The sequence below is a fragment of the Nannospalax galili genome, unplaced genomic scaffold, assembly GCF_000622305.1.
Source record: "Nannospalax galili isolate Female #2095 unplaced genomic scaffold, S.galili_v1.0 scaffold960, whole genome shotgun sequence".
Taxonomy (NCBI): Eukaryota; Metazoa; Chordata; class Mammalia; order Rodentia; family Spalacidae; genus Nannospalax; species Nannospalax galili.
This window is the reverse complement of record NW_008348313.1, coordinates 1,085,740-1,104,014: the sequence shown is the minus strand read 5'-3', so window position 1 is coordinate 1,104,014 and position 18,275 is coordinate 1,085,740. Positions and strand designations below refer to the sequence as shown.

Sequence of the window (18,275 nt, the reverse complement as noted above, 5' to 3'; positions counted from 1 at the left end):
GATCAGGGTATGGACTCTGGAGTCAGCGGATTCTAAGGCGTGCGGGGGTGGGGGGGGCGGGTGGTCTTTCCCTGGAAGGTGAGGGATGTGAGAGAGACACTGGGAACCCCGGGGGAGGGATACTTTAAGGTCTCGGGTGTGTCTCCTGAAAGTTTTAAGGGTTGAGAATATCATAGTATGGGGGCCCGCTGAGTGTGAACACTCATCCGTGTACCCGAGTTGCTCCTCATGTTGAAGGGGTGAAAGCTTGGCATTTGGGGGACCCTAGGAATCCTTTGAAGGCTGGGCGGGGAACCCAGAGTTCTAGGGCATCAGCTTCATGATGGAAAAGTCTGTATTTTTGTGGACCTTCCAGGGGAGTCCTTGAGGTGGTCTGCAGGATGGAAAAGGCAGTTAGGGGGGCTTTGGGGTTCATGTGAGTGTACACATACATGTTGTGTCTCTGGATAGGTAGGGTGACACGTGAATTCCCAGACAGCCCTTTGGAGCCCAGGATGACCTGTCTGGGTCTCGTGATGCTTATTTCAGGGGCACTGTTTTTCTGGAAACAGAGATATGTTCAGAAACAAGTGGTGCTTTTAGGGTGTCTCTGGGCTGCTTTTAGGGTGTCTCTAGGTAGCTTTTCCTGGAGGCTGCTCCTTTGGAATCATCTAGAACAGCCTTGAGTTTTTGAGAAATAAGACCTCGAGGCACAGGCAAGTGCAGCCAAACTTGATGCATGCAGGTCTATATCTGGGGTCAGGACAGACTCCCACCAGGTTCTGGACCTCAGAGGCTTGTGGCAAGAGGGCCAAGAAGGGAACTGCCCCTATTGGGGGACCGTGGTGGGGGCAGCTGGAGAGAGTAATCCGAGTGCCCAGCCCAGGAGCATGGGAAGTGGACCTTTGTGGTGCTGCCAGGGACCCTCATAGAGGGTAGTCAAGGTGTTCTGCCCAGGAGCCTGTCAGGCACCCTCGATGTAGGGAGAGTAGTAGTCAGGACACCCTGCCCAGGAACATGGGAAGGCAATGGCCCATTGGAGTACTGCCAGGGACCCTCCTTGTGGGGGACAGGAGACCTGCACTGCACTGCTGAGTCATGCTGAGCTCAGCTTGGCAACAGGCTGAGGGGCGGGGTGCTGACCTCACCCGGGTCTGCGGCCTGCTGTCCCCCTCCCTGTGGGGCCGAGGCCTGTTTTCCACTCCAAGCCACCCACTTCTCCAGAGTGTGGTCAGGTGGCCCCATCGCTGGGGAGTGGGGGTAGCCGCCCCTTTTCTCCTGACCTGGCATCTGTGGAAAGGCACCGGGGTGGGTGCTGTGGATTGTGGTGCTCAGTTGATTGTGGGGTGGGAGGGAGGTACTCATTAACCACAGCAACTGGACTGACCTTTGGCCTCTGGGCTCAAGTTCACAAAGTAGATGGGCACAACCACAGGGTGGGGGCAGAAGACCCTTAAGGCCTGGTAAGGGTTACCATGAGAGCCCATAGAGGGGACCAGGGTTCAAGGACTGAGTCCAAGCACTCTCTCCCCAAGCCCTTTGTGTTCACTCTTGGTGCCTCTGGCAGTCCACACCAAGCTCATCATAGACCAAACAGTCTAGCTATGTCCCTAGTCTACAAGGGCCACATCACAGGGTCACATCCCTTCCTTGGGCCTTCTGATCCCAGCCAGCTTCCTAGGGACTTCCTGCAGCATTGGGAGCTGTGGCTCCTCCCACCTCCCTACAGTCCTGACCGGCACCTTCTGGGCTCCAGTTCTGCAGGTTCCAGGCCCTTTCCGGGGGCCAAGGAGGCCAGCACATCAGATGCAATCCCCAGCCTTATGGAACCCAGAGGCCAGTGCAAAGCCTTATGGGACTTGTCATCCTGGGCTGCTGAGACAGATCCTGGGGCCCAGACAGCACTGAGCACCCCAGAAAACCATGTGGGCGGGAGTGCTTTACAAGTTTCTGTGTGGACTTGTCCCGACAGTGGGTCTGGGGAGCCTGTGCTCATAATGGTCAGCTGGGAGGCCACTGGACCACACTGACACTCCAAAGTGGACCTGAGGTTTATTGTCCCTGCCCCCAGGCCACAGTTCCCACCCCTCCCAATAATTACAAAAGTAAGAAAAATGCCTGTCCCCAGTCCCCATTCATCCCAGAAAAATGACATAATTTATGAAGAAAAGACATAGTCCAAGGCAGAGGGAGGCCTCAGCCCATATTCTTCCAGATGGTGAGTGAGGCAGTGAGGACTCCAGCCACGAAGATGGTCACCGTCTGCCACGTAGGGGTCCCGAAGTAGGAGAGGAGGCCATCCTGGGGACAGAGACATGACTGTTATTTCAGCAACTCCACAATGGGGGTTAGGGGTGACACACATGGGGTCAGGGACAGAAGAGGACAGAGAAAATGAGTGGGAGGCAGGAGTCTCGTATCAAGAGATGCTAAAGAGATCCCAGGCCTGCAGTATCTCCTCAGGAGGCTAAGACAGGAGGGTTCCAAGACCAGCCTGGCAGGAAAACAGTGAGAAACAAGCTGGGTGTGGGCATGCTGGCGACTGCCCTTAACGCCGGCAGAGGCAGAGGCAGATGGATCTCTGGGAGACTGAGGTCAGTCAGTCTGGTCTACACAGTGAGTTCCATGCCACATTGAGACCTTGTCTCAAAAAACAAAACAAAACAACAAAACCCAACCAACCAACCAACCAAAAAACATATAGTTGGACAGATGGCTCAGTGGTTAAGAGCACTGGCTGCTCTTGCAGAGGACCTGGGTTCAGTTCCCACTGCCCACATGGCAGCTAACAATCATCTATAACTCATGTTCCAGGGAATCTGATGACTTCTTCTAGCCTCCTTGGGCACTGAACGTGCATGGTGTACTTAATGCAAACAAAAACACTCACACACATAAAATACTAATAAAAAGAAAAATCTGCTGGGCGTGGTGGCGCACGCCTTTAATCCCAGCACTTGGGAAGCAGAGGCAGGCAGATTTTATGAGTTCTAGGCCAGCCTGGTCTAGTGAGTTCCAGGATAGCTGGAGCTACAGGGAGACCCTGTCTCAAAAATACATTTAAAAAAAAAAAAAAGTAAAATCTAATCCTAGCACTTGGGAAGCAGAGGCAGGTGGATCTCTGGGAGTTTGAGGCCAGCCTGGTCTAGTGAGTTTCAGGCCAGCTGGGGCTAACAAGGAGACCCTGTCTTGGGAAAAAAAGTAAAATCTGAAAAAAAAACCTAAAACATGCTAAGCATGGGGGCACTTCCCTTTAATTCTAGCATTCAGAAAGCAGAGGCAGGCAGATCTCTGTGAGTTCAAGGTCTACATAGAGTTCCAGGCCAGCCAGAGCTACATAGTGAGACCGTGTCTCAAATAACAAAACAACAAAAAAATCCCCACACACAAAAAATCAAAAACAAAGCATAGGCTAGCAAGATGGCTCAGGAGGTAAAGGTGTGTGCTGCCAAGGCGAGTTCAATCCCCAGGACATATACTGACTCCTGCAAGTTGTCCTCTGAGCTCCACACACATGCCATGGCTCATGTGCCCACATGCATGCACATACACATACATGCAAAATAATTTAAAAAATAACCATACCTACCACCAAAACAACCCAAAAACCCATGATGTGGTCTAAAAGTGGACCATACCTTTAATCCCGGCACTTGAGAGACCAAGCCTAGAGGATTGCATGTTTGGGCCACTAACAAATTCTAGACCAGCCTTGGGCTACACAGCATGACCTTGTCTCAAAATAATGAAAAAGGACAGGGGACACACTTTAGTAGAGTGCTTACTTAGCACGCACAAGACCCTAGCTAGGGTCTATCCCCAACACGTCTTAAGCTAGGCACAGTGGAGACAGAATGTCACCTTCAGCTACTCTAGTGACTGTGATGCCAGCTTGGGCTACAGCAGACCATGTTTTTAAATTTTCTTTAAATTTATCTGTCATCCATCCATCCATCCATCCGTCTGTCTGTCTTTTTGAGACAGGGTCTCCCTATGGCCCCAGCTGGCCTGGAACTGGCTATGTAGACAAGGCTAGCCTCAAAATCACACCCAACTGCCTGCCTCTGCCTCCCAAGTGTTGGGATTAAAGGTGTGCACCACCATACCTGGCTTCAGACCATCTTTAAAAAAATAAAAAATCATTAAAAAAAAAGCTGGGGTCAAAGGGTCATCAATGAACCTGATCAACTGCAGAAGAGGAAGCACCAGATGCACCAACCAAGTCAGGTTACAGTGGGTACCAGATGCATCAGGCAGACAGAGGTGAGGACACACATCTTAACACATCTGATGGCCTGGGGCACCATGATGGTGACCCTCAGATCTGAGGCGTGGCAGGGACTGAGGGGTCTCACCCAGCCACCCTGGTCTTGGATCCAGACAAGCAGCCGCTCTCGGAGGAAGTCCAGCGTCCAACCCATGATGGTTCTGATTAGCTCGGGCACTTTGGTGCACAGGGCCTGCAGGGGTGGGAGGGTTACACTTGGGGACCAAATGTTGCACCCCTGCCTGGAGGTGGCCCCAAAGCCTTGCTCACTCTCTGTCTCCACCAAGCAGTCTCTTCTCCCCTGGTTTGAGTCAGCGCCATTAATTATAAACGAGGTCACTTCACTCACCTGCTCAGGAGCCTGGTCTCCCCAGTACCCTCCAGATAAAAACTGGACGGCAGGGCAGAGGTAAGGCTCAATGAGAGTGCTGACCCAGCATGTGTGTGGCCCGGGATTCCATCCCCAGCATCATTAAAAAAAAAAAAAGACACCTGGGGAGAGGAGAGCTGGGAGCCAGAATGTTTGAGTTGAATGGTACGGCCCAGACTCCTTCTTCCCAACAGGAAAGAAGGATGTGGCATTCTTGGGGGCTAAAGGAGGGACCTGGCTGACTTTGGGATTCCTGGGAGCCACACTGGTTGTGCTCTGAAGGCTGAAAGTCCATGCAGCCCAGGTAGAGACCAGCTCCCATTTTTTTTGTTGTTGTTTTGAGTTAGGGGGTCTTCCAATATTGCCCAAGCTTATCTTGAACCTCTGGACTGAGGTGATTCCCCTGCCTAAGGTACCAGTGTAGCTGGGACTGCCAGACACAGGCCACCAGGGCTGGTGGTCCACCTCTTCATTCCCATAGGGCACATCAGGACCCCTGACCCTGCTGACTGAACAGGCCTCAATCCACAATCCCCACTCCTCAAAGCACAGGTCCTAGGCTACTTTATAGACAGCTTTTCTAGACTAGGTAAGAACACTTCCTGGCGGACCCACAACTTACTCTCCCGATTCACAGACGTTCCCTTCCTAGCCTGCATCCAGTTGCATCTCCCCGTCCAGGTTCCAAGGGGGTAGAGAGGATAATGTACTGACAGCATCCTTTTTCCCCAAGATATTCAAGTCCTATCAGCTCAGTCATGAAACCACATCAAGGAGATTTGGGGGTGGGGACGCTGGCTCAATGGTCAGTGTGCTGAACATGTGATGGTACCACCAAAAATAAGTAAAATACGTCAAGAAATAACATTCGCCTCAGTCTCCCTGCTCCTGTCCCACTACGCTGTAGTCATTACTTTCTTTGAAACAGAATCTCATGTATCCTAGCATGGTCTTTAACTTGCTGTGTATCTGAGGATGACCTTGAGCTCCTGATCCTCCAAAGTATGCACGCACCACTACACCTTGCTGACATGGTACTAGGGATCAAACCCAGGGCCTGGCGTATGCCAGGCAAGCGCTCTATCAGCTGGGCACAGCCCCGGTCCTCCTCCTGCACTGCTTTCTGTGGTGCTAGGATGGAACCTGGTTCACACGGTGCTACGAAGGGGCTCCATGGCTCAGCTACATCCCAATCTGTCACACCAATTTCTGGGCTCTTTTTTTTAAAAAAACAAGGTTGCACCTAGCCAAGGATAACGCTGAATCCCCGATCCTCAGTTTCCAGAGTCCTGTATTACAGGCTTGTGCCTCCACAGCAGGCTTCCGGATCAACTTTAAGGTTGCCTGCTGAGAAGTCTTTCTGGACTTGCCTGCTCCACCTCATCAGGCCACGTTGCCTTGCCTCAGTACCTAGAATTCATGGAACTCCATGAAGGAGAAAGGGCTAGCCTGCTTCATTTAGGGATGGGGCCTTAAAGGCCAGCCCGTGTTAAGAACTTGCTAACTGAATGAACTACATGAAGTATAGCCACGCAGTATGCAGCCATCTCTCTCCATTCCCCAGCCCTCATGATCCTGTCGTCCTCATGGATGTGAGGGGTGCCTCTCTGGGCCCACAGCCCTGCAGCTGCCCACCTTGAGCACCAGTTTACTGGCAAAGTAGAAAAGGGCGACAACCCGGCCCCAGTTGAAGTTGCCATCAGCAAACATATCAGCTGCCACTCTGAAGAAGACCTCTCTGGGGGAGTCAGTGTCCACATCAGCAATCATCCTATAAGAAAGAGCAGACAGATGCTGGGCAAGTCCACCAGACCCGGGGTGGGACTTCCCACCTCCTCCCCAGTCTGCAGATGGGGAAGCAGAGGCTGGAACCAGGCTGAGATGAAGAGGGTAAAGGGGGCTGGGAAGGAGAAAGATGAAAATGCCTTGAACAAAAGCTTCAAGGTCCTAGAAAGTGAATGAGCTGGGGGTTCAGCTCAGCAACAGAGTGCTCTCCTAGTGAGGGGCTGTGGGCATGGCTAAGCACTCTAGGCACTAGCCTAGAACACCCAGTGAGGGGTTGGGGTATGCTCGGTGGTAGAGCCCCTGCCTAGAATCTCCCAGTGAGGGGCTGGGGTATGGCTCAGCAGTGGAGCCCCTGCCTAGGATCCCCCAGTGAGGGGCTGGGGTGTGGCTCAGTGGTAGAGCCCCTGCCTAGGATCCCCCAGTGAGAGGCTGGGGTGTGGCTCAGTGGTGGAGCCCCTGCTTAGAATCCCCTCAGGGCGTGGCTCAGTGGTAGAGCCCCTGCCTAGAATCCCCCAGTGAGGGGCTGGGGTGTGGCTCAGTGGTAGAGACCCTGCCTGGAATCCTCCAGTGAGGGGCTGGGGTGTGGCTCAGGGGTAGAGCCCCTGCCTAGGATCCCCCAGTGAGGGGCTGGGGTGTGGCTCGGTGGTAGAGACCCTGCCTGGAATCCTCCAGTGAGGGGCTGGGGTGTGGTTCAGTGGTGGAGCCCCTGCCTAGGATCCCCCAATGAGGGGCTAGGGTGTGGCTCAGGGGTAAAGGGCTGGCCTAGCATGTAAGAGGCCCTGCATTCCACCCCAACATAGAACATCTGAGTTGAGAAGAGGCATCCAACTCCTACTTCCTATAGGAGGACAAGGGTGCATGGCTCCAGGAGCCCCCAGGTAGGACCTCAGGTCCCTGGAACCACACCTCTGCAGCTCCATGTTGCTGTCCAGCTCATCTCCGATCCGCTTGAGACACTCGCTCAGCTTCTTGGTGGATGCATCCTGTGGCGCCTGCTCCAGGGTCAGCTCAGGGGTCTCCCCTGCCATCCTCCCAGCTCGATCCTGGATGAAACTAGATGAGAATGGAAGGGAAAGGAGGGTAAAAATCACAAAGCGAGAACCACGGGTCAACCCTGAAGGCCACCCCAACATAACTGAGTGCCACACTCACCCCTGAAGCAAAAAGGCCCCAGTCTTCATGATCTGCTCAGAGCTGGTGGGCCCTGGAGGAGACAGGAGGGAAGAGGTGCCTGGACTCCTGGGCCCCAGGGGGAGGCAGGAGGCGGGGGAGAGGGGCTCATGCTCCTGAGGAGCCAGCAGTGTTGGGGACCCTGGCAGTGGGCTGAAGCACTGAGTTCCAGCCAGTGAGTCTGATTAACCGACAGAGGGTGTTGGGGACCCTGGCAGTGGGGAGGCCCAGCCAGTGTGTCTGACTGATGGACGGGGGTGCTGGGGACACTGGCAGTGGGGAGGGCCAGTCAGTGTGTCTGACTGATGGCCGGGTGCTGGGGACCCTGGCAGTGGGGAGGCCCAGCCAGTGTGTCTGACTGATGGACGGGGGTGCTGGGGACCCTGGCAGTGGGGAGGCCCAGCCAATACGTCTGATTGACGGACAGGTGGTGTTGGAGACCCTGGCAGTGGGTTGGGAGGCCCAGACAGTGCGTGATGGATAGGGGGCGGGGCCCGGCCTGCATCCCAGCTCCCGGGCAGTGGAGGCCGAAGCAAACAGACCCCGGACAGGCAGAATTGGGACCCGCCCCTGCCCAGCCACCAGCAGGAAGTGGCGCCCTCGACAAGCCCGGGCCTGCCAGGGGCGCGCACGCGGGTGTCCGCTCTCAGGGTGCAGGAAGGGATCCACGTGGGGCTCGAACCCAGAGTTGACGGGAGCGTCCCGGGGTCCCCCAGCCCGGCCTCGCCCCCCCTTCCGCCTCACCACCGCCTCCGAGCTGCTCCCCCGACCCGTCCATCATCGCCACCGCCGCCGCCTCTCGCCGGGTGCGCCCCGGGCGGCTGCGGCGCGCCCCGGTCACGTGACCGCCCGCGAACGTACGCCGTCACGTGGGCGCCCCGCAACATGGCGGCCGCCCCGCAGCACTGGTCACGTGATCGCGCCGGCCGCCTGGCGACTGAACTGCGCGTGCGCACGTAGACCTCGCTGTCTCCCGAGCCAAGGTTTGCATTCCTGGTCCAGTCCTGACCCTAGGAATGCTGAGGCAGGAGTATGACCGAGAGTTCAAAGACTGCTTGGGGTACACAGCGAGACCCTGTGTCCAGAGAAAAAAAGAAAGGATCTGGCATGTCGGCACTGGCCTGACAAGCTAGCATTTAGGAGGCTGAGGCAGGAGCTTGCCCTGAGCTCTGAGCCAGCCGGGGGTAGAGCCAGACTCGGTCTGCAAACACAAAATAGACCGGGAGTGATGGCCAGCACCTGCAAGGTTAGCACTGCAGACTGAGGCAGGAGGATTGCCCAGTGAGTTTGAGGGAAGTGAGTTAGAACCCAAACTGGGCAACTCAAGGGGCTGGAGAGATGGCTTAGTAAGAGCACTTGCTGGTCTTCCAGAGGACTCGAGTTCAGTTCCCAGGACGCACATAAGGCAGCTTATCACCACCTGTAACTCCAGCTCCAGATGTCACCTGGTTCCAAATGGCACATGCACACAGGTGGCATTCTCTCTCTCTCTCTCTCTCTCTCTCTCTCTCTCTCTCTCTCTCTCTCTCATATAAAAAAAAAAAACTCTCTCTCTCTCTCTCTCTCTCTCTCTCTCTCTCTCTCTCTCAAATTTAAAAAAAGAACCCATCTCAAGCCTCAGCATTTCCTGCAGTGGACCTGGATTTGGTTCCCAGCACCCACACAGAGGCCCTGGCATGGTGGCTCATGAATGTAATCACAGAATTGAGGCTTTATCAGTCTTCTGAGGGAATCTAGGGAAAGGTAGGAGTTAGATGGGGTGTCAGAAAGCCTCTTGGGTTGAGTGCTCTGTTAAGAGTGTGCATAGCAAGCACCCAGGTTTCACAGATCTCCCCACCACTGTAATTAATTCTGTGCTGTATTTTCATTAATTGTTGATGGTTTTCCCCTACCTAGATTTCCCACGAGGACTATGTTCATTAGTCCTACCACACTGCCCGGCACGTGGTTGTCTCTACAAAGGCATCATTTACTGCCTGGTCGAGAATGTAGGTGTATACAGGACACTATGGCCACCTCTGAGACTCAGCGAGGCTTCTCAGAGGCTGTATCTGCTGTGGGTCCTGAAAGATGAGCTTCACTTGAAAAGCGAACTTGAAATAGAAAAGAGTTCTGTGGTTTATCTCCCCATGGGTTCATATAATACGAAGATGTAGACCTTTCAGAGGCCTTGGGGCACTGCCTTGGAAGGAACTGTAGTTTTCATGGAACCCTGGTGAGTTCTCAAGAGAGGGTTGTTGGGCTATGGATGAGGCTCAGTTGGTAGAGTGCTTGCCTACCATGGACAAAGCGCTGAATTCAGTCTCCAGTACTACCTACCTGAGCCAGGCAGGGTGGCACACGCCTGTGACCCCAGCCAGCATGTGGATTGTGGCGGCAGCAGGATCAGAAGTTCAAGGTTATCCTCAGTTACATAGGGAGATTTAGATCACCCTACCCTACCTTACCTCAAAAAACAAACACAAACACATGGGGTCTGGAGAGATGACTCAGCGGTTAAGAGCACTGCCTAATCTTGCAGAGGACCCTGGTTAGATTCCCAGCATCCACATGGTGGCTAACAATGTTTCATAACTCCAGTTCCAGGGGATCCGACACTCTCTTCTGATTTCTGTGGGCATTGCACAATACAACATGGGTGCACATGTATGCATGCAGGCAATACACTCATACACATAAAAAAGTAAACAAACACCTGGCGATGGTGGCAAACACTTTTAATCCCAGCACTTATGAGGCAGAGGGAGGTGGATCTCTGTGAGTTCAAGGTCAACTTGGCCTACCTACATATCAAATGCTAGGCTAGCCAGGGCTGCATAGTTAGACCTGGTCCCATTATTTTGGCTAATAACAATCTGTGACACCAATTTCAGCATATCTGACGCCCTCTTCTGGCCTCTGCTATTATTGGTTGTGGTGCACTTACATACATGCAGGCAAAATGTTTATACACATAAAATAAAAATAAATTCATTTAGGGGCTGGAGAGGTGGCTCAGTGGTTAGGAACACGGACTGTTCTTGCAGAAGACCCGGTTCAAATCCCAGTACCCACATGGCAGCTAACAACTGTCCGTAACTCCAGTTTCAGGGGACCCTACAGCCTCTTCTGACCTCCGCAGGCATTGCATGACATGGGTGCACTTACCTACATGCAGGCAATACACACATACACATAAAAATAACTAAACCATAAAAAAATTCATTTAAAAAATTAACAGCACTCAGGGGGCAGAGGCAGCTGGATCTCTGTGAGATTGATGCCAGCCTGGTCTACATAGCAAGTTCTAGGCCAATTGGGGATACAGGGAGATCCTGTCTCAGAAAAACAAAGGAGATGATGAGATGGCTCAGCAGTTAGGAGCACTTACTACTCTCTCAGAAGATCCAAGTTCCAGATGGGGTGGCTCACAGTGGTCTATAACTTCACTTCCAAGAGAACCAATGTCATCCAAGTCTTCTGGCCTCTTTGGACAACAGGCACACACATGGTACATACACGTTCATGAAAACAAACCTCATATACATAAAAATAAGTAAATCTTTTTATAAAATTATTTTATTTTATGTGGACCTGTGTGGACTTGGGTATATGTATAGTATATGTACCCTGAGAATCCAGTGGTCATTGGAGGCCAGAAAGTGTTGTATTCCCTGGAGCTGGAACTGGAGCTACAGACAATTGTGACCCACCATGTGGGTCCTGGGAACTGAACTTGGGTCCTTTGAAAGAGCAGACCATGCTCTTAACCACTGAGCCATCTCTTTAGCCCCAGTAAGCAAATCTTTTTATATGTGTATAAGTGTATTGCCTGCATGTATGTAAGTGTACTCATGTCATGCAATGCCCATGGAGGTCAGAAGAGGGTATTGGATCCCTCTGAAACTGGAGTTATGGATGGTTGTTGGCCCCCATGTGGGTGCTGAAAACTGAACCTGGGTCCTCTGCAAGGCACTCTTAGCTGGGCGTGGTGGCACACCCCTTTAGTCCCAGCACTTAGGAGGCAGAGGCAGGTGGATCTCTGTGAGTTCAAGGCCAGCCTGGTCTACGTAGGAAGTGTCAGACCAACTGGGGCTACAGGGAGACCCTGTCTCAAAAAGATAAAAAACAAAACCACAGACTGGTCTACACAGTGAGTTCCAGGACAGCTGGGGCTACAGGGAGACCCTGTCTCAAAAGTCCAAAAAAAACCCAACCAAACCAAACCAAACCAAACCAAAAAAACCCAGTGCTCTTAACCACTGAACCATCTCTCCAGCTCCCAATAATTGGGAAGAAAAATTTTAAGCCGTTACTCCTTATCTGATTTCAGTGTGAAATGTCCATCCTAAGTTCATGTGTTTGAAGAGTTGTTTCATAGCTGGTGGTGCTGTCTGGAAGGGTGTGGAACCTTTATGAAGCAGAGCCTTGGGGGAGGAAGTAGGTCCCTGGTGTGGACCTTCTGGTTTTATAACCCAGTCCCACTTTGTGTCCAGGCTCTGCTTCTTGACCGCAGATGTAATCTGACCAGCAGCTTCCCCCAGCTGGATGGACTGTATCCCCTTGAACTGTGAGCTTAAACAAATTCTTCCTTTAAGCTACTTTTTGTTATGTAGTATGTCACAGCAATAAGAATGCAACTAATACACTCAGTGTCCAAGGACTTAGAGTCTGATGCTTCTTTTTAAATACTGTATTTTGTACTTAATGTGTATGAGTGTTTTGCCTGCTTGTGTGAAAGTGCACCAAGTGTGTGCCTGGTGCCCTTGTAGGCCAGAGGAGAGTGTGGGATCCCATGGAACTGGAGTTAAGGACGGTCAAACCAGTGTGACCACCCGCATAACACTGGGAGTATCACAGTCAGTTTAGAAGAGTCAAGTCTTCTAACTTGCTGTCTCTGACATTCATGTTAGGACATCCAGTCATTCTCTCTGGGGACACACATTGACAGGAACCCGATTCACTAGCCATGCGATGGGGCCACACTGAAAGCAGATCCCATGGCAGAACTCTGGTCACTGAAGCCCTGGCTGGTGTCCTGATGCATCCTAGTGAAAGATGCTGAGTCAGAAGCAGCTACGGCACCTGGGGACATGTGATCACCTGAACTGTGTGAGGTGCTAAACAATGAAGCTATTGAGGTTTTGTGTGTGTGCAGACAAGCGTATGGCAGACAGAGGTCCATCTCATGCATTGATCCTCAATGTCCATCCACCTGGTTTTTATTTTTTGTTTTAGTTTGTGGTTGTTTTAATGTGATGGGGATAGCACAAGTTTTTCTTTAATTAAAAAAATTACATTTATGAGGCCAGGCATGATGGCACATGCCCTTAATCCCAGTACAGGAGGCAGAGGCAGGCAGATCTCTGTGACATCAAGACCAACGTGGTCTACATAGTGAGTTCTAGGCCAGCCAGGGCTCTAAAATGAGACCCTGTCTCAAAATGAAAAAGAAAAACCATATTTATTGTGTGTGTGTACATGTACCATGGTGTACATATGGAAGTTGGAGGACAACTTGAAAAAATTGCTTCTCTCCACCATGTGGATCCTGGGGATCACACTCATCAGGCTTGGTGGCAGGTGCCTTTACATGCAGAGTCATCGTGTCATCCTCACCATGTCTTTGGAGACAGGGTCTCTCACTGACTCTGCTAGACTGGCTGGCCAGCAAGCCCCCAGGGGTAGTCCAGTCTCCACTTCCCCAGTGATGGGGTTACAGGTCAGTGCCACCAGGCCCGGCTTTTATTCATGAGTTATCGGACTCCAACTCAGGGTTGCTGGTAAGGCAAACACTTCACCAAATGAACCTTCCTCCTGGTTCTTTTTCTGGTCTTTTTTGAGACAGAGTCTCCCTGTAGCTCCAGCTGGCCTGGACTTGGCTACTTAGACCAGGCTGGCCTAGAACTCACAGAGATCTGCCTGCCTCTGCCTCCTGAGTGCTGGGATTAAAGGCATGCGCCACCATGCCTGGCTCTTGGTCCATTTTTAAAAGAAAATAATTTATTATATGTGTATGACTGTATTGCCTGCATGTAAGTGCACCCATGTTGTGATCAGAAGAGGGTATTGGATCCCCTGAAACTGGAGTTATGGTTGTGGGTGCTAAAACCCAGGTCCTCTGCAAGAGCAGTTAGTGCTCTTAACCATTGAGCCACCTCTCCAGACCATTGGTCCATTTTTTAAAAAAACATATTTTTAAAATTTTACTTTACTTATTTTTTTATTTTTTTTGCACTACAATTTATTTTTTATTTTATGTATATGAGTGTATTTCCTACATGTATGTTACTGTGGCTATGTCATGTAGTGCCCATGGAGGTCAGAAGAGGGCATTGGATCCCCTGGAATGGAGTTATGGATAGTTGTTCCCTGCCATGTAGGTGCTGGGAACTGAACCTGAATCCTCTGCAAGAGCAGCCAGTGCTCTTAACTGCTGAGCCATCTCTCCAGTCTCCTGGTCCAGTTTTAAATGTGGTGTGTGTGTGTACCTACATCCATGGAGGTCTGACAAAAACTTGTGGAAGTTGGTTCTTGCCTTCCACTATGTGAGCCCCAGGAATCAAACTTGGATCCTCAGGATTGACAGCAACCACCTCTACCTGATGAAATATCTACACCACCCTTTGGGTGTTGCTTTTTTTGGGAGACAGGGTCTCACTTTGTAGCCATGGGTGACCTTGAATTTGCCACAAGAGGATAAATGCTAGGCAAGTACTTTACCAACTGAGCTACATCTACTGCTCCATGGCACCATCTTTGAAACAGAGTGAGCCCTTACCAGAGACCAAAACTACTAGCAGTTTGAGCTTGGGCTTAACAGCATCCTGAACTGTACACAATAAGTGAATGCTATGTAAAATTAATTACCCAGCCAAAGGGACTAATGTCCCTTGATTTATCACAGAGTTATAATTGGAAAACCTATCGTAAGCTGAAAATATTGGAAGTCAAAAGTACAGTGATGGGGCTAGAGAGCTGGATCAGCCATTAAGAGCACTGACTGCTCTTGCAGAGGACCCAGGTTTGATTCCCAGCACCCACACGACGTCTAACAACTGTCTGTTAACTTCAGTTCCAGGGTATCGGACACCGAACTCTACTGGCCTCCTTGGGCTCTCCACAACATGGGTGCATTTGCACACATGCAGGCAACACACTCATACACATAAAATAGAATAAAAATAAAAATAAAAATAAATTCAAAGCCGGGTGTGGTGGCGCATGCCTTTAATCCCAGCACTTGGGAGGCAGAGGCAGGTAGATCTCTGTGAGTTCAAGGCCAGCCTGGTCTACACAGTGAGTTCCAGGACAGCTGGGGCTACAGGGAGACCCTGTCTCAAAAAGACCAAAAATAAATAAGTAAATAAATAAATAATAAATTCAAAGTACAGTTTTCAGCAATACATATTGAATATTTACCATCATAATGTTGGAAAATTCATCATGTGTGTGTCTGTGTGAGAATGTACATGCCAGAAGAGGGAGTCAGATGCCCTGCAGCTGGAGTTACAGGAGGTTGTGAGCCCCTACTGGGTGCTGGGAACTGAACTCAGGTCTTCTGCAAGAGCAGCCGGTGCTCTTAGTTGTCTCTGAAGCAAGAAGTTTTGTATTTTGTTAAAGGAAAGACAGCACTGCACTGAACCATTGCCAGAGGGGATGCAATACTAGCTAGTGTCTTTCTATAAAGACACTAGAGATAAAGAGGGCAGCAGAGACCTGTCAGGGACCTGCCACCTACATACTTCCCTGTGGCCTGTGGCCAGTCACAACAGACTCCTGACTCCAGCAAGCAAACCCACCCTTACTCAGAGTCCCGAACAAGGAAACCAGGGGGAGGATGGAGAAAGGTAGAGCTGGCCTGACACCAGTGGCCCTGGAGATGTTAGTCATCATTCCTCCCGGTTCCTCCCAGGCCACTTTGGGCTTGTGACATTTCCCAAAGGAGCACCCTCAAACACAGGCAAATCTGAGGACAGGCATTGATAAAGCGGGTGGACAGAAACAGGGTGGCTTGTCAGGATCCAGAAAGGGAGTGATCTCCAACATGAAAAAGGCTGTTTTGTAAAAATTACTCCCAAAGCAGTAAGGGCCAAGCTAATAAGGGCTGGGCAGGGAAAGATGGGTCCATGGCCATGTCTACTGGAGAAGAGCCATCAGCATTTGTCCTGAGGGAAGCTGACTCCAATGGCCTTCCTTGCCTCCTCAAGGATTTCAGCCAAGAGCTCACTCTCTGCCAGAGGAACCAGAGGACTTTCCTTCAGGCCTGGGAAGAGAGAGAGCAGTCATATGGCTGGATACCAAAAGAACTATAATTCCCAGAAGTCCCCGTGTCATAGGCGTGGGTGGATGGAGAGAGAGAAAGCAAGAGAGAGAGCGAGAGAGAGAGAGAGAGAGAGAGAGAGAGAGAGAGAGAGAGCGCGAGCGAGCGAGAGCGAGGGGGGGAGCACCCCGTGGCATACTGGGAGATGTAGTTTTAAATAGCTGCTTGAGGCTCAGGAAACCCAAGAGACCCCGTCATGCCTCACCCTTACGCAGGCACTCGCGGACGTGGTTGGCTTCGTAACTGAAGCCTTCCCCGTTAAGAAAATTGTACTTCTTCCCAAGGATAGGAAGTGGGAACTCTTTACGCTCGGCGTTCACCACCAGCTCTGTTGGGCACCAGGACTTGGAAATCTGTAGGAAGATAAAAATTGAGGACTCAGAATGGAGAGATGGCTCAGCAGTTAAGAGCACTGGCTGCTCTTGCAGAAGACCTGGGTTCAAATCCCAACACCAATGTGGTGGCTAACAACCATCTGTAACTCAAGCTTCAGGGGATCCAACGCCTTCTTCTGACCTCCTCGGGCATTGCTCCACACATGTGCACTTACACACATGCAGGCATAACACTTATAAAATAATTCTTTTTAAAAAGCGAAGATTCAGCCCTAACCACTAAGATGGTGAGGACCTGATGCCCCACAGCATGCCAGGTGATATGCAGGGACCAGCTCTGGCACCTGAGAGCCAAGGGCTTTCTCACACTCAACTTGTGAGATTCAGACTTACCCTCCACCTGGCTACAAGGAGGGTTTGCATCTTACAAGCTCCTGTCACACTAAGATCCTGCCTGTGGTCTCTCCTGGGGCAAAGCATCTTGTGACCTGATTCTAGAGGACCAGGTATTCCTTCAGCCAGGCTATGAGGACTAAGCAGCCTTAGTCCCCTGAGTGCTGGGATTAGAGGCCAGTACCCTCATTCCTGGCTCCCGTGTCTTTTTTCTTAAATAACTTATTTATTATTTTTATTTTATGTGTATGAGTGGATTGCCTGCATTTATATAAGTGCACCCCATGCATCTGTGTCATGTAATGCCTGTGGAGACCAGAAGAGGGCGTAGGATCACCTGGAAGTAGAGTTATGGATGGTTGTTAGCCACCATGTGGGTGCTGGGAACTGAACTCGGGTCCTCTGCAAGAGTAGCCAGTGGGCTGGGCATGATGGCACATACCTTTAATCTCAGCACTCGGGAAGCAGAGGCAGGGGGACCTCTGTGAGTTCCAGGCCAGCCAGGGCTACATAGTGAGGCCCTGTCTCAGAAAAACCAAACCAAACCAAACCAAAAGAAGTGCTCTTAACCACTGAGATATCTCACCAGCAGCTCTTTCTTTCTGTTTTTTGTTTGTTTTTATACAGGGTCTCAAGTCAAACAGGCTACCCTTGAACTTCTTGTGAGCTGAGGATGACCTTGGGCATTTGATCTTTCTGTCTGTAAGTGCTAGGGTTACATTATGTCTTGCTTCCATTAAGCACCTTCCATCTTATCAGCTAGAAGATCTGGGAGCTGAACTGTCCCCTTGCCTGGATTGTAGTACAGAATGGAAACCGAAGGCAGCTGGGACATGAGGACAGGATGACTGAAGTCCCACAGGAGATCTGGTTGTTGTGGGTGGTATGATCATAAGAAGTCCCTCAAAATCCAAGGCAAGGCTCAGTTTATTCTGTGGTTGGATTGCTATAAATAGGTGGGGTTTTTTGTGTTTTGTTTTTGTATTTTTGTCAGTGCTAGGGATCAAATACAGTGGCATGTGCATGCTAAGCAAGTGCTGTACCACTGAGCCACACCCCAGCCCCTCACTGGGGTTCTCTAGGCAGGGGCTCTACCACTGAGCCACACCCCAGCCCCTCACTGGGGATTCTAGGCAGGGGCTCTATGTACCAATAACAAGCAATTGGAGAAAGAGTACAGGGAAATGCTCTCATTCACAATTCCTGCAAAAAAAAAAAAAATCTTGAATAAAATCTGACCAAAGACACCAAAGATCTCTATAATGATTGAGGAAGACATCAGAAGATGGAAGGACCTCCCATGCTCATGGATTGGAAGAATTAATACTGTGAAAATGACCATCCTACCAAAAGCAATATATAGAGTCAATGCAATCCCAATCAAAATCCCCATGACATACTTCACAGAATTAGAAAAAAAAATCCTTAAATTCATATGGAAGCACAAAAGGTCCCGGATAGCCAAAGCAACCCTGAGCACTAAGAGAAACGCTGGAGGGATTACTATACCAGATTTCAATCTGTATTACAGAGCTATAGTCATAAAAACAGCATGGTACTGGCTCCAAAACAGACACATAGATCAATGGAACATAATTGATGATCCAAACCTGAGTACACGCAATTTCAGCCACCTGATATTTGACAAAGGTGCCAAGAACACACAATGGAGGA

General features: G+C 50.7%; 2 protein-coding genes across 3 annotated transcripts in view; both read right to left on the bottom strand.

Annotated features, from left to right (window-relative positions):
• Positions 1 to 2,006: 2,006 nt before the first annotated feature.
• On the bottom strand, positions 2,007 to 8,473 carry Bax (BCL2 associated X, apoptosis regulator). Its single transcript, XM_008845018.2, has 6 exons — positions 8,316 to 8,473; positions 7,554 to 7,605; positions 7,308 to 7,454; positions 6,252 to 6,387; positions 4,335 to 4,439; positions 2,007 to 2,280 (listed from the first exon to the last, which is right to left on the bottom strand). The coding sequence occupies exons 1-6, from the start codon at positions 8,350 to 8,352 to the stop codon at positions 2,176 to 2,178; spliced, it is 582 nt and encodes a 193-aa protein (XP_008843240.1). The 5' UTR covers positions 8,353 to 8,473; the 3' UTR covers positions 2,007 to 2,175.
• A 6,466-nt stretch (positions 8,474 to 14,939) lies between these two features.
• Positions 14,940 to 18,275, bottom strand: part of Dhdh (dihydrodiol dehydrogenase) — a 14,923-nt gene continuing 11,587 nt past the window's right edge. For both annotated transcript variants that reach the window (XM_008845017.2, XM_029569426.1), the window contains exons 6-7: positions 16,079 to 16,226; positions 14,940 to 15,816 (exon numbers count right to left, since the gene is read on the bottom strand). In XM_008845017.2, the coding sequence (XP_008843239.1) occupies positions 15,707 to 15,816; positions 16,079 to 16,226 (258 nt within the window). In that variant the 3' untranslated portion in view covers positions 14,940 to 15,706. The remainder of the gene's footprint in view (positions 15,817 to 16,078; positions 16,227 to 18,275) is intronic.